Source organism: Capra hircus, chromosome 27 (genome assembly GCF_001704415.2).
Source record: "Capra hircus breed San Clemente chromosome 27, ASM170441v1, whole genome shotgun sequence".
NCBI classification, from domain to species: Eukaryota; Metazoa; Chordata; class Mammalia; order Artiodactyla; family Bovidae; genus Capra; species Capra hircus.
The window spans coordinates 11,551,489-11,564,409 of NC_030834.1; the positions used below are offsets into that span (position 1 = coordinate 11,551,489).

The window sequence follows — 12,921 nt, forward strand, 5'->3', positions numbered from 1 at the left end:
CACTGAAACAAACAAGAAAACCCCACATTCTCTCTATAGTCACCCCCATTTCTGTGAAAGATAAAGTAAGACTAATTTGTTTGCACATAAGTCTGGTCTCATTAAATTTGGCCTAGTTATCACATAAGTACAGTAAAAATAGTGATTGACCGTATAGTATTTCATTTGAATATGCTTCGCTAGAGCATTTCAGAAGGAACCAAAGACGCTTAAGGCTAGGAAGCCAAGTCAAGAACTTGCCACCAGATATGCCTACAATCTATATATTTGGATAAACTCTCTTATTGAGGTCCCCTAAATATCCTGAGGTTCCTGGCCCTACCACAAGTGATCTTCCTTACTCACCTGTAAGGCAAGAAATCCTGTAAGCCAGAACAAGCCAGTTTTTCCAAGGGGAGGTGTATAGACAATTGCCTTCTTAAAGTCAACCTTAGTTCCTTAAAGCTATCTGGTCATATCTGATTCAAAACACATTATTCCCAAATATGACATTACAATCAAAGCCTTGGTAATAAAACCAAGGTTTCCAATTGTTTCCTGTTACTACAAGGGCAGATTTTTAACTGACTTATGCAAATAACTTATACTGCCATGAAAAATAAGATGCGTTAACATATCAAATAACCCTTATTAGTTCAGTATCCCTTTTTGTAAGGAGAGAGACAAATCCTTTGAGATTTTCCAAGATCCATTTGAGAAATCTCAAAGTTAGTTTGAGGTCAAAAAGACTCCAACTAGAACTTGATTTGGGGAAACTGTCAAACATGCCAAAAGGTTTCAACATTTGACTAAACTGGATCACAAGTGTCACTGTGAAACAACAAACACTTAACTGCCCATTTAGCCAAAGTCACAATTAAAAAATTTCAAAGACAAACACAGAAAGCTACATAGTTATTTAAAAAAAACAAAACTCTTAGTTCTCTTAATACTGAGAAGATTTGGTTTTCTCACATGATCAAAGACCTGATAAACACATGTCAAATAGGAAATTATCTTAAAACACATCTTATCTTCTCAAGCTATGTACTTAAACATAAAGAAAAACAACTAAACCAATAATCTAAGGAAACCTTGTTTTAATAGAAAAAGAAAACCAAATTCTGGTTTTGCATCAATGTACTATTAATACTAGGCAAATTAAACAAACAAACCAAAAGGCCTTACAAATAAATCCATCCAACAGTAGCCAATTTTGACCACACAAGGAAAGATTCTTTTTCCAAGGTCCCTTTTCCACAAATTTTTGATATCACTCAGTTTTTGTTCCACATTTTTCTTCTTTTTGATTATGGAACAACCATTTATTCTACTTTGGGACAAAATTATTCTCTTTTTCCCTTAGCAAAACATCTTTTATATCCTTTCTTATCAAAATACACCTTATTTTCCTTGCATATAGTTTTCTTTACCTTTATTACTCCTAAAAGCTTCATTTATGTATATTGATTAGATTTTAGTCATTAGTAATCCTAATTTTCCTAATCCAATTTTTCCTAATTGCCTAAAAAGCAGGCAATTGCAAACTCTCTGCTACATGCTATTATTCTGCAGAAAATTTATGAATACATTATTTCATAACTTCTTGAGATGTATCTTTTTCATACTATAATTTCTCATGCTTATCAAGAGACACAAATATATTCAGCTTCTCTATACCACATAAAAACAAGATGCCAAAGTAAATAAAGTTAAATTTCTCTTCAGCAATTAATATTTCAATATTTTATCTTATTTAGAAATTATCTAGTCAATGATTATCCATCTTTAACTTAGTATAGTTTTTAGGTTTCATGTTAAGAAAAAAATTTTGAAACTATTTTTAAGGAGACATAGAACTTAATTAACATTGAAAAGTTCACTTACTAACTTCTATGCCACTTACATCTATTTATTTTATTTGTTCTGAACAATTATTCTTGAATGAGTCATGAAAATTTCATGAGCCAGTAATTAAACAAAGCTAGCTAGCGATCCATCATCTTAAGTTGTTTTTCTTATTGACAAATCAGGCAAGTATCAAAAAAAAAAAAAAATCACAAAAGCAAAAAAAAAATTATATATTTATGGTTCCTCCCCCTTTGTTTTTAACTGCCATGCTTGACATCAAGCAATTCTTTTTGTATTATATATCTTGTTCTTTGGGTCGATTTATAATTTATAATCTTAAACATCTGACAGAGATAACATAAGCTTATCTGAATAGTAAACAAAGGTAGAAAAAAACTGCATATCTGCATTACATATTGAATACTAACACTCTGAAGTTGTCTGAGTTTATCAACAATTGTATCTACACTATAAAAACCAGCAAAAAGATTATTCAAGATCATGTGAACTTAAAAAAAAACTTGGGTTAGTGTCTGTATTCCCAAGAGTTTTAAGAAAATAATTTATGTAAGTGCTCATTCCACCTCTAAACCTATTTGAACTGGATATTAAGGGATTTTATAAATTAATGTGATTCATTTCCAGCAGGAATAAACTATCTCACATGTATACATACACATAGACATATATAAACATACAGACAGACACAAATAGAAAACACGGTTTTCATTTTAAAATTTTAGCCATGAGTTAGTAAAGCAGCAATGTAATCTCACTGGTTTATCTCCATTTTGTATTTTCAACTGAATTGACTCTGGCAAATAAAACAAGTTAAGGTTACCTGCCTACCAGTATTACTGGAGGAGATTTTTAAGATTTTCTTTCACCATGATATGTAATCGTCCTTTGCTGTGGTCTAACTTTTAGGCAGGTGACTGAGGAGACATCTAACTGCTTTCTGGATGTTTCCAAAACCCACGTGAGTTATACAACCTATTTCCATTTGTTCTTTTCAGACTCAAGTAAAGTTATTTTCAGAGCTACTTGAGTTTTGTGAGAGCCCCTGATGGAGGGCAAGGAACTAAAACTGAAAATGACTGTGGGAAGCTGAGGTGCTGCCGTGGAAGGGGAAAGTCTGAAGTCTGTCAAGGGTAGACAGAGGAATGTAGGAGGTGGGGGTTCAAAGTGGGACATATTGAAGGATCTAGGGAACGGGGTGGCAGGGGAGATTGATGGTAGCAGGAAGAGGAAGGAGGAGCAGAAGCAACAAAGAGGGAGCAGTCAATCTGGGAAGCTCTCAAGTTTCCCAAAGATACCAACAAAGTTCCAAATTATGTTCAGCAAAATATATTAAGAAGAAAGGAAGCAGACAGAGCTGGCATAGCAGAGAGTCAGCAGGATGGGAGAAGAGGTGGTTTAGTTGGCTGAGAAGTTCCAATGGGAGAAGCCAGATACAAGAAAGAGAAAAAAGACACCTCACATAGAGCCAAGAGGAAGGGACTTCCAGCCCAGGGAGCCAGGGAGTAATCCCCAATCAGAACAAGGAACCAAGGAGAACTGCCAGCCCAGGAGGTACCTGTCAAAAGAAGCCTGGCATTCTGACCCAACTTCAGAGTATACACTCAAAACCTTAAGAATCAAGTCTGTCTTCACCAGTTTCAGTGGACATTTGTCCGGAACAAAGGTTCAGGAGTCAGACTCACCAATGGATCCCCAATCAGTCAGGACTGAAGATGAGGGTTTTGAAGGTGTCCAGAGTGAGAGGTCGGGGGTCCAGTGATGAATCTGATCCTACCTGAGTCATGCCACCATGACTGTCAAAGAAAAAAATATTCCACGACACTTGTTAAAGATGGTGAGGCCAATCTTATTTAGGAGCTTGGCAGAAGTTATGGGGACCACTGTAATGGGATTTTATAGTGGGGGAGAGAGGTCACGCTCAACTCCAAGCATAGCATGGGCAGGTGGGAATTTGTACCCAATGAGCAAGGTGGGAGGTCGGTGGGTGCAAAATTACTAAGATGAAACACCAGAGTGAAGGAGACTCTGGCTAAACCAATCAAAAGGATTCTTACTGAAGACAGACCATGGTGATCAGACATCACCTGGGAAGGATGGTGGAAGATGAGGAATTCGATCAGATACTGAGGGTTGGGGGGTTCTTGCTAACCTCACTTAGCAGGGTTCTTGCTAAAACCGGATTCTCCAAAAAAGTGTACAGATGGGGCCCAAGAGAAGGTTCAGTAGCCTGACCAAAGTTAGGTCAAGCAAAGGCTCTGCGTCCTTCACAGAACTGGAGCAGCAATATACTTATCTTCAGGGCTTATGGACAAGTCAGGGATGCAAGGTGCCAGCTAGTGGTTTACAATGCAACTCTTAAGGCTCTAAATCTCCAGGTGTCTAGACTGTTTTAAGAGATGGAGAGATGGATGGTTGGCATGGCGTTTAATCAGTTACACAGCCTGACTTCAGCCACGTGACCAGTGTGGTATAAAACAACCCCCTTGGTAAACACGTGCCTGGGCTACCCTGAAAAGGTGACGATTCACTCATATCTCAGTGATGCGTAATCTGAAGACACATGCACATCTGTACAACTGAGAAAGGGCCCCAGGGGACTCTGCCTGGAAGTTCTTGAACCTTCGATGATTTCCTCTGCTGTCTTCGTCCTGAGTCCTGTCCCCTTTACCTTTATGAAAGTCTCTCTGAGTGAGCACGGGAGGAGCCTGTGGCGTCCTGAGTCGTTTCAGTTATCCAACCGTGTTCAGTCGCTGCCCCATCTCTCCTCTCTCCCCAACATATACACACTCTTTGCTCCCTCTGGTGGTGAATTTAGAAAGAATAAACTGAAGAGGGTACTTGGCCTTGCTCTGCCCTTCTTCCTCCTTAGAAGTCACTGCCTGCCAGTGGGAACGAACTCCCCTATGCTCCTCTAGGACAAGGACTGCCACGGTGCACAGCACTGATGTGAGTGGCTGAATCTGCCTAATCCAGGGTTCAGGACTCGCAGGTCCATTGGGCTCTTGTTCTCTGGTAAATCCCCTAACCCAGCCCTCATCAACTATGAGAGGGATATTTTAACCTTCTATCTAACTCACTCCTTTATTTTATCTTTAAATTTTTTCAGCACAGGGAGAGAAGAGGTGTGCTATCTTTTGCCACACAACACCCGAGTCCCGGCCAAATACCCCAATGTAAGCAATTATGTACATCCCTCTGTAAGGAGGCTTCATTGTTTTCACCAAGAGATTCATGGTCCAAAACAAGTTAGGCCCTGGGAGGAAAAAAGTAAGCACTCAAACATACTCACTTCTTCACTCAGAGCCATAATAGGCTATCTACCCTAACTCTTTCTCACTAGTGATCAATAGCTTTGATGACTGCTTCTCGAAGACATTCAAAGACCTGGCAACTCTCAACAAATGCCTGGAAAAGTACTATTTGCCCCCTCAATTCAAGAAGCATAGGAATGTAGACACAACATCACGCACACACATATACATCACTAGACTTCAGGTCAAATAACTAGAATATGTGCCCCTTTCACAAACTGTGATGCTGAGTAAATCAAGTAAACTTCCTGAACCCTAGCATTCTGAGTATGAAGCAAGGGCCACAAGACTCCTCTATTATCAAATTGATATGATAGTCTAATAAATGACATACAGTTGAGGAAAATGTTTTATAAGCTGAAACTAGGCAAATATAAGAAATGTTATTATGTTGATATCATTTTAACTTGCATTTCCTATAGAAAGAGTAGAAAATATTTATATCTATTAAAAATTCCTGTATACAGTGACATCATTACATTGGAGACAAGCTGGACCTCAGGAGTTCTGAGAAAATTAATAAGTAATACAATTAAAAGTACCGGGTACAGTGCCCAGGACACAAAAAGCCTCTCTGTCTGAAAAAATCTGTCGCAGTGCCTAAAGCCCTGCCAGAGAGATCTCACTCTCTTCAGCTCAGCATTCTCTTCTAAGATAAAAAATGTTATTCAAACTTGAGGGTCGGTAAAAAATCGCCCAGGATGGAAGCTTGTTAAAACACAGATGGCTGTGACACCTCCCCAAATTCTGCTTCATTCCAGGGGTGGACCTGAGAATTTGCATTTCTAGAAACTCCCAGGAGCTGCTGCTACTGGTTCTGGGAGACATCTCTGAGCAGCACTTTACATCCCGTCAATCATACCTCCGTGTAAAGGAGTCTATTAGGCTGCTTTTTTCTGAAATCTCTCACGAAAAGATACTGGAAGTTCGGCTTCATAAGAAAAGGGAGGACAGGGAAGGATGGGCCACAAGACAGTGGTTGGCTCAGCACAGTCAGAAGCATAGAATTTCAAAAAAGCAACAGAAGTACACAGATTACCAAGGCAGGATCAGGTGAAAATATGCCAAAACTAAAAAGGAGGGCAAGAGACCACTCTTATCGACTGAACGCTTGTGTCCCCTCCAAAATTCCTATGCTGAAGCCTTAACCTCCAGTGTGGCTATATTTGGAGATGGGGCCCACTAAGGAAATTATGGTTAAATGAGGTGCTAAGGATGGGGCCCTGAGCCAATGGGATTAGTGTCCTCATAAGAAGAAACACCAGAGAGCTCACTCCTCCATCTACCCCACTTCCCAGCCAGAAGAGCCTGCATCCCAAGAAGAGAGTCCTCACCAGACATTAATGCTGGCAACTTGATCTTAGATTTCCAGTCCTGGGAGAAAATAAGTGTCTGTTGTTTAAGTCTGTAGTATTTCACTGTGGCAGCTCTAGCAGACAGATAAAGCTACTGAAGACTTCTTTACCACCTGCTCAGTGGTTTCTTGGGCCAGTCATGATTTTAAAGTTTTCTTAAGTACAACCTTCTCTTCCTTTAATTTAGATTTATTTTCCTTTGCTCAAGTGTCAGTGGAAATGCAAAATTGTAGGGATTTTTCCATACTTCTACTCTTATTAGTCTCACCTTCTTAACAACCTACTAAGCAATATCTAACTAGAAAAGAAACCCATATAGTATTGAAAAAAGAAAAAAATTACCAAAAAGGCAAAGTAAATTAAATTTCTTACTTATTCCTTTCCAAGTGAATTATATGCTCTTTTCCTTCAGCTTGAATGACATAAGATACCTAAATGCACAAAGGAGAAAAGAACAATAAAACACTATCTTCTAAATAACTTTGCAACAACAGGTATTTAAAGGACACTAGAAATTCCATCCTGAATGAAAATAATTTGGTACTGACTGGAACTCTTTTATGAAACAACCTGAAATATGCCCATAAATTATAAAAATGGACTCTGATCATCCCTATCTTCTTTTAATAACCTATTATGGAAAACGACCTGCATGTTTATCTAAAGTCTTCTTCAATTAATTTACAATTGCAATTGAGCTATAACTTCAGGGATTATTTTTACTAAATCCATTCCTGTATTACCTATAGTGAAAAGTAATTCTTCCTTTTGTTTAAATCTAATGAACCTCTTAGTTTCAAAAGATTATCCCTTGTTCTCGGTATCTGAAAGCTAGATGAAATTAATACACTTTTATAACTTTATATCTTCACAGGACTTAACACATTTCATCAGTTCTAAACCTACTTTTTCCCCCTCACAGCTCTGTGAACATCTCTGAAATTGGGACACATCGTACAGAGGCAAAGTAGTCTAACTGGCAGCAGTCTGTTTCTTTCTTAATTACTGGCACATTAAATAACAGTGTACCTCATGAAGACTGTGTCTTAGAATCAAAGAACTGAGATAAGTCAACTTACATATCCTCTGCTTGTGGGATCCTCTTCTCTACCTTAAACATTAAAATAACTTCCCTGTGACTTACCGTTTCATTAGCCAGAAGCACTTAATGTGATCTCTAGAAACTTAATTCTAATAAAAAAGAGAGTCATGGAGGGACTCAATGAACAATAATATTATCAGAAGTGTCCTTATTATTAGAATTAAGTAATAATTAAAATAATAAGTGCTTATTATTCTCCCTACTGCTTCTGGACTCCAAGTGAACACTTTGCCAAGAAACAGCAGGATCCACTTTCCTCGGGCACTTTAGCATCTGACTCCTAAGGCTGAGACCGGATCCACGTCCTGGGGTTCTACTTCCAAATTCTGCGTGGGGACCTCCATCTCTAGAGGCTACAAAAACACCAATCTCCTTGCACAGTTTTGGCATGTGTCTTTCTATTCCTTTCTGCTCTTGGGCAAATATAGGATATAAAAACACCACTCATCTCCCCTGAGAAGAATTCTGAGAATTCATGACATTACATTCTTCCCCCAAATAGCTGCCTGCGTTGCTCATTCCCTTCCTTCTAGTCTCTGTTCTCCTACAGTCACCTTCTTAGGAAGGTCTTCCCAGGCTGTCCTAGTAAAAAAGACAAACCCTCCTACCCCTCATCCCCAGTTCCAATACTCCCCAATTCCTTGCTGCTTTAATGTTCCCCACAATGATTATTACCATCTCGCGCGTGTGCTAAGTCGCTTCAGTCGTGTCCGACTCCATGCGACCCTATAGACTGCAGCCCGCCAGGCTCCTCTGTCCATGGGATTCTCCAGGCAAGAATACTGGAGTGGGTTGCCATTTCCTCCTCCAGGGGATCTTCCTGAGCCAGGCTCGAACTCACATCTCTCATGTCTAACCTGCACTGGCAGATGGACTCTTTACCATCTTAAGTAATTTCTATTATTAATCTTACAATTATATTTCTTATTTGTCTCTGTCTCTCCTCCCATGAGAATGGAAGCTCCATAGGGACATAATTCTGTCTGTTTTATTCACACTATATCCCTAGGGCTTAAATGGTGCTTCCATCTCTTTCCCGATTATTTATCAGAGTACATGTGAGACATTCACTACAATCTCAAGTATCTATGAGTGCAAAGCTGATGAAGATCATCAGAGACACGATGAAGTAGAAAAACACTGTCCCTATGCTACTAACTGAAGGGGGAAAATAACAATGAAAACACAAATTAATAAAGGCGAAACAAAATTAAAGAGGAGAATGTCCAGTTCAAAACAAAGCAAGGAAAAATTATAAACCATTCCACTGGAAGGAGATCTTAGAGTTATATCCTCCTCATTTATAAAGAAGTAAATGAAGACGAATGATCTACCCAATCCATGGTAATGCCCAGAGGGAGGGTAACTCTGAAAGTTCCTGATGTTAGCTCCAGTGTACTCTTCATTCTGCCTAGTCCCTAAACAATATACAACCTATCTCACAGCTAGAAATACTTTGTCAATTCAGAGGTAATAAGCTAAACTCTTTATCCTCATCACTTGTTACTGGTAAATCATAATAAAGTTAAATTATATTTCAATGAAGTTGAAGGGTTTGCAAAATCAGTTGATATCCAAATACATTATTTCTAAACTTTACAATAAGAGAAAAATAGTATTGAAAAATAATTTTTGTGCATTGTTAGTATAGTATGTTTCTTCTGATATGGCAATAAAACTCACTTTTGCAAACATTCCCAGATATAAAAATACATACATATAACACACATTCTCCAGTGTCAGTGAAGATTCAGCATACAGTACTCTACCTATCATACGCTAAGAGAGAGGTGAACTCTTGTTGTAAGAAGACCACTGTAACCATCACCAGTCAGGTAAGGGTCAGAGGTCTATGTAACCAGCATCCTATACTGGTCACTGACTTTTATTTAACTGACTATTTCACCCACTTATGTTTCAAGCTGATTAATTGTCTTTTAAAAAAAAACAAGCTGCTAAGAATCAATATGTCACTTTTACTAGAATAATGTCCAATGGATATGAGTGCCATAAGCATGGATCAACATTACGCACTGAACCAATCAGTAATGAAATTAACATTATTGTCTCAAAACGAGTGAAACTGAAATACATACATATTTCTCAAGAGATAACTTACCTGCTCTGAGAAGGGCCTAGGGGCTTCTCTTCGTTCTCGAGTTAATCTCCAAGGAGTTATAATTTCATAAGAAGAGAGATGGGAGGTCTGTTGAAAGCCTACAGAATAAGGAACAGCAAACATTACATAACAACTGAACCTGAAAAACTACATTCCCCCCAAAATACAACGGAAATCAAAAGCCAAATGTTCAAAAAAATAGATGAATGTTCAAATCATAGAAAAATCATCTGACATTCTCACATTAAAATACGTAGTTTTAGAACTTCTCTGGTGGTCCAGTGGTTAAGACTCTGTGCTGACAATGCAGGGGGTGTAGGTTTGATCCCTGGTCAGGGAATTAAGATTCCACATGCCATGCAGCACAACCAAAAGGTAACAAAATTAAAAATTAGTAATAAAAAATAAAATATTCTGTTTTATATAAAGTTTTATAGGAAAATAGCAATATACCAGATAGTATAAAGGGGAAGAAATGTATTTCTTAAAAACAAGGATGTCAGCCTTTATCCAAATAGTATATACACAGCAATCATTTTCAAACAATTTTTTAGCTATAAACCCTAACCCTCTGTCTTAAAAGAAATCTTAAGATATAAACACAAAGGAAAAAAAATGCTCCTGTGGGGAAATGGAGCGAAGGCTCTGTTCACTTCTCTCTCATTTCCCACCTTCACCCAACATGAATGACATCCCGAGATGGTATGGGGATGCCTACAAAACGGTCAGGGACAATAAAAGGAAAAAGTTACTTTTAATGCCTGATGTATTAACTCTAATAAGTAAACACCTAACAATGTAGCAATTATCTCCAATGAAATTACTGCTATTAATCTGTTCTAAAAACTTGAATAGTTAAAATGTATAAAAAATGAAGAACTCAGAACCATCATACAAGACTTTCTCCCAATTCCAATCTGTACAGCTCACCACAAAGTGGAATCATGGCTGAACCGGGCCTGGCTTCGAAAACCATCACTTGAAAGGGGAGGGGGTAAACTAGGAGTGTGGAGTTCACAGACACACACCACTGTATGTAAAACAGACAACAACAAGGAACTACTGAAAAGAATCTGAAAAAAAATGAATATACATGCATATATATATATAAAACTGAATCATTCTGCTGTATACCTGAAACACATACAACATTGTAAATCAACCATACTCCAATAAAAGCTAAAGAAATAAAAATAAAATAAAGGACCTTATGTTACTGTATGGCACAAGGAACTAAATTCAATATCTTATAATAATCTATAATAGAAAATAATATGAATATATATAACTGAATCACTTTGCTGTACCCTTGGAAATAACACAGTATTGTAAGTCATCTATACTTCAATTTTTAAAAATAAGATCTACATAAAAGAATAAAAATGAAAATAAGTAAATAAAACAATGAGCACAAAGTCATCTTGTTTCATTGTCACTGAAGTAATCAAGCAGGACTTATGTATAAATACAAAATTTTATTGTTAGGATCCGATTTGGTATTTTTGAAATTACCAAAGGTATTAAATAATCATGTATTATTTGAAAAATAACATAACTATAAAAAAAATAAAGTCATCACTTAAGCAAAATTTGGACATAATTAAAGCAGGCGATATAAATCCCTTAGGAAGACACACCCCCATGCTGGCATCTGATATAGTCTCATTTTAACACTGCATAGATATATGACAGTCTTGAGGAATTAGTGTTAATTTTTTAAAGTGTAATAAGCATACTGTGGGTAAGGTTTTCTTTAAAAGTCCTGATGTCATAGAGATTCATTCTAAATATTCAAGAGCAAGATGACATGATATCCAGGATTTGCATCAAAATAATTCAGTGTGCATTTGAGGGATCAGACACATATGAAATTATATTAAAATCTGGATTATATTTAGTTATATTAAAATCTGGGTACACAGGAGTTTGTTACTTTTTTTTTCCTTTTGGCTGCGGCATGCAGGAATCTTTGTTCCCTGACCAGAAATCAAACCTGCGCCCCCTGCAGTGGAAGTGCAGAGCCTTAACCACTGGACCACCAGGAAAGTCCCTTTTTTTCTTTTTCCTTTTTATTACTCTTCTCTCTACTGTTGTGTATGTTTAAATTTCTTATAGTAAAATAATATTTTTAAAAGTAATAATCTATAGGGAGTGGGAGGAGGGGAGAGACTTTTATTTTTACCTTCACTTCATAAACTCTGTATTATTTATAATCTCTATGAAATGTTAAAAATACAGCATGTATCCTATATATGAGACCACAGTGCATGCTAAGTTGCTTCAGTCATGTCCAATTCTGAGTGACCCTATGAACTGTAGCCCACCAGGCTCCTCTGTCCATGGGATTTCCCAGGCAAGAATACTGGAGAGAGTTGCCATGCCCTCTTGCAGGGGATCTTCCCCATCCAGAGATGGAACCCATGTCTCTTATGTCTCCTATATTGGCAAGCGGGTTGTTTACCACTAGCACCACCTGGGAAGCCCTGAGACCATGGTGCTGGTGGTTTAATTGCTCAGTCGTGTCCAACTCTTGTGACCACATGGACTGCAGCCCTCCAGACTCCTCTGTCCATGGGATTTTCCAGGCAAGAATACCAGAATGGATTGCCATTTCCTTCCCTATGTATGAGACCATAAGGTGTGTCATAAACAAACATGGAGGTATCGTAAGTAAACATGCCAAACTTGTTTAAAGCGATTACCACCATGGAATAGAACTACAGAGTAATGAGATAAGGACTCAGACTTTTATTTCCTGAACTCAAGCCTGACTGTATTGTTTTAATTTGTTTTTATAATGAGTATTCTGAAACCCCAAATTACTGCTGAAATTAAAAGGGGAGGAAAAAAGGTGTTTCTTCAATGTAAACAAAAAAACATAAACTACTTAAAGTACTGATTATCTAGCATCTCATCATCTAATGTCTACCCATCAGTCTCATTTACTCCACATCTAGATTATGACACCTTCTACTCCCACTCACCTCCTTTCCATCCAAACTCTTAACAGTCATTCAGTCCTGAACTGCCTTATGTCCCTCAGAGGTCTCAAATGCAGATTAAAATGAAGTCTAACCTTCCACAAAACACCACTGTGCATTAAAATGTCTATAATCTTCTGGTTTGGAATTTTTAAAGAAACAATGTAAACAGGAAAATATAACTTATTTCATGTTCAATACA

General features: G+C 37.6%; 1 protein-coding gene across 1 annotated transcript in view; it reads right to left on the bottom strand.

Moving 5' to 3' along the window:
• ADAM9 (ADAM metallopeptidase domain 9) overlaps positions 1–12,921 on the bottom strand; it is a 96,394-nt gene that overhangs the window by 74,842 nt on the left and 8,631 nt on the right. The window contains exons 2-3 of the mRNA XM_005698844.3: positions 9,739–9,836; positions 6,890–6,948 (exon numbers count right to left, since the gene is read on the bottom strand). Of these exons, the coding sequence (XP_005698901.1) occupies positions 6,890–6,948; positions 9,739–9,836 (157 nt within the window). The remainder of the gene's footprint in view (positions 1–6,889; positions 6,949–9,738; positions 9,837–12,921) is intronic.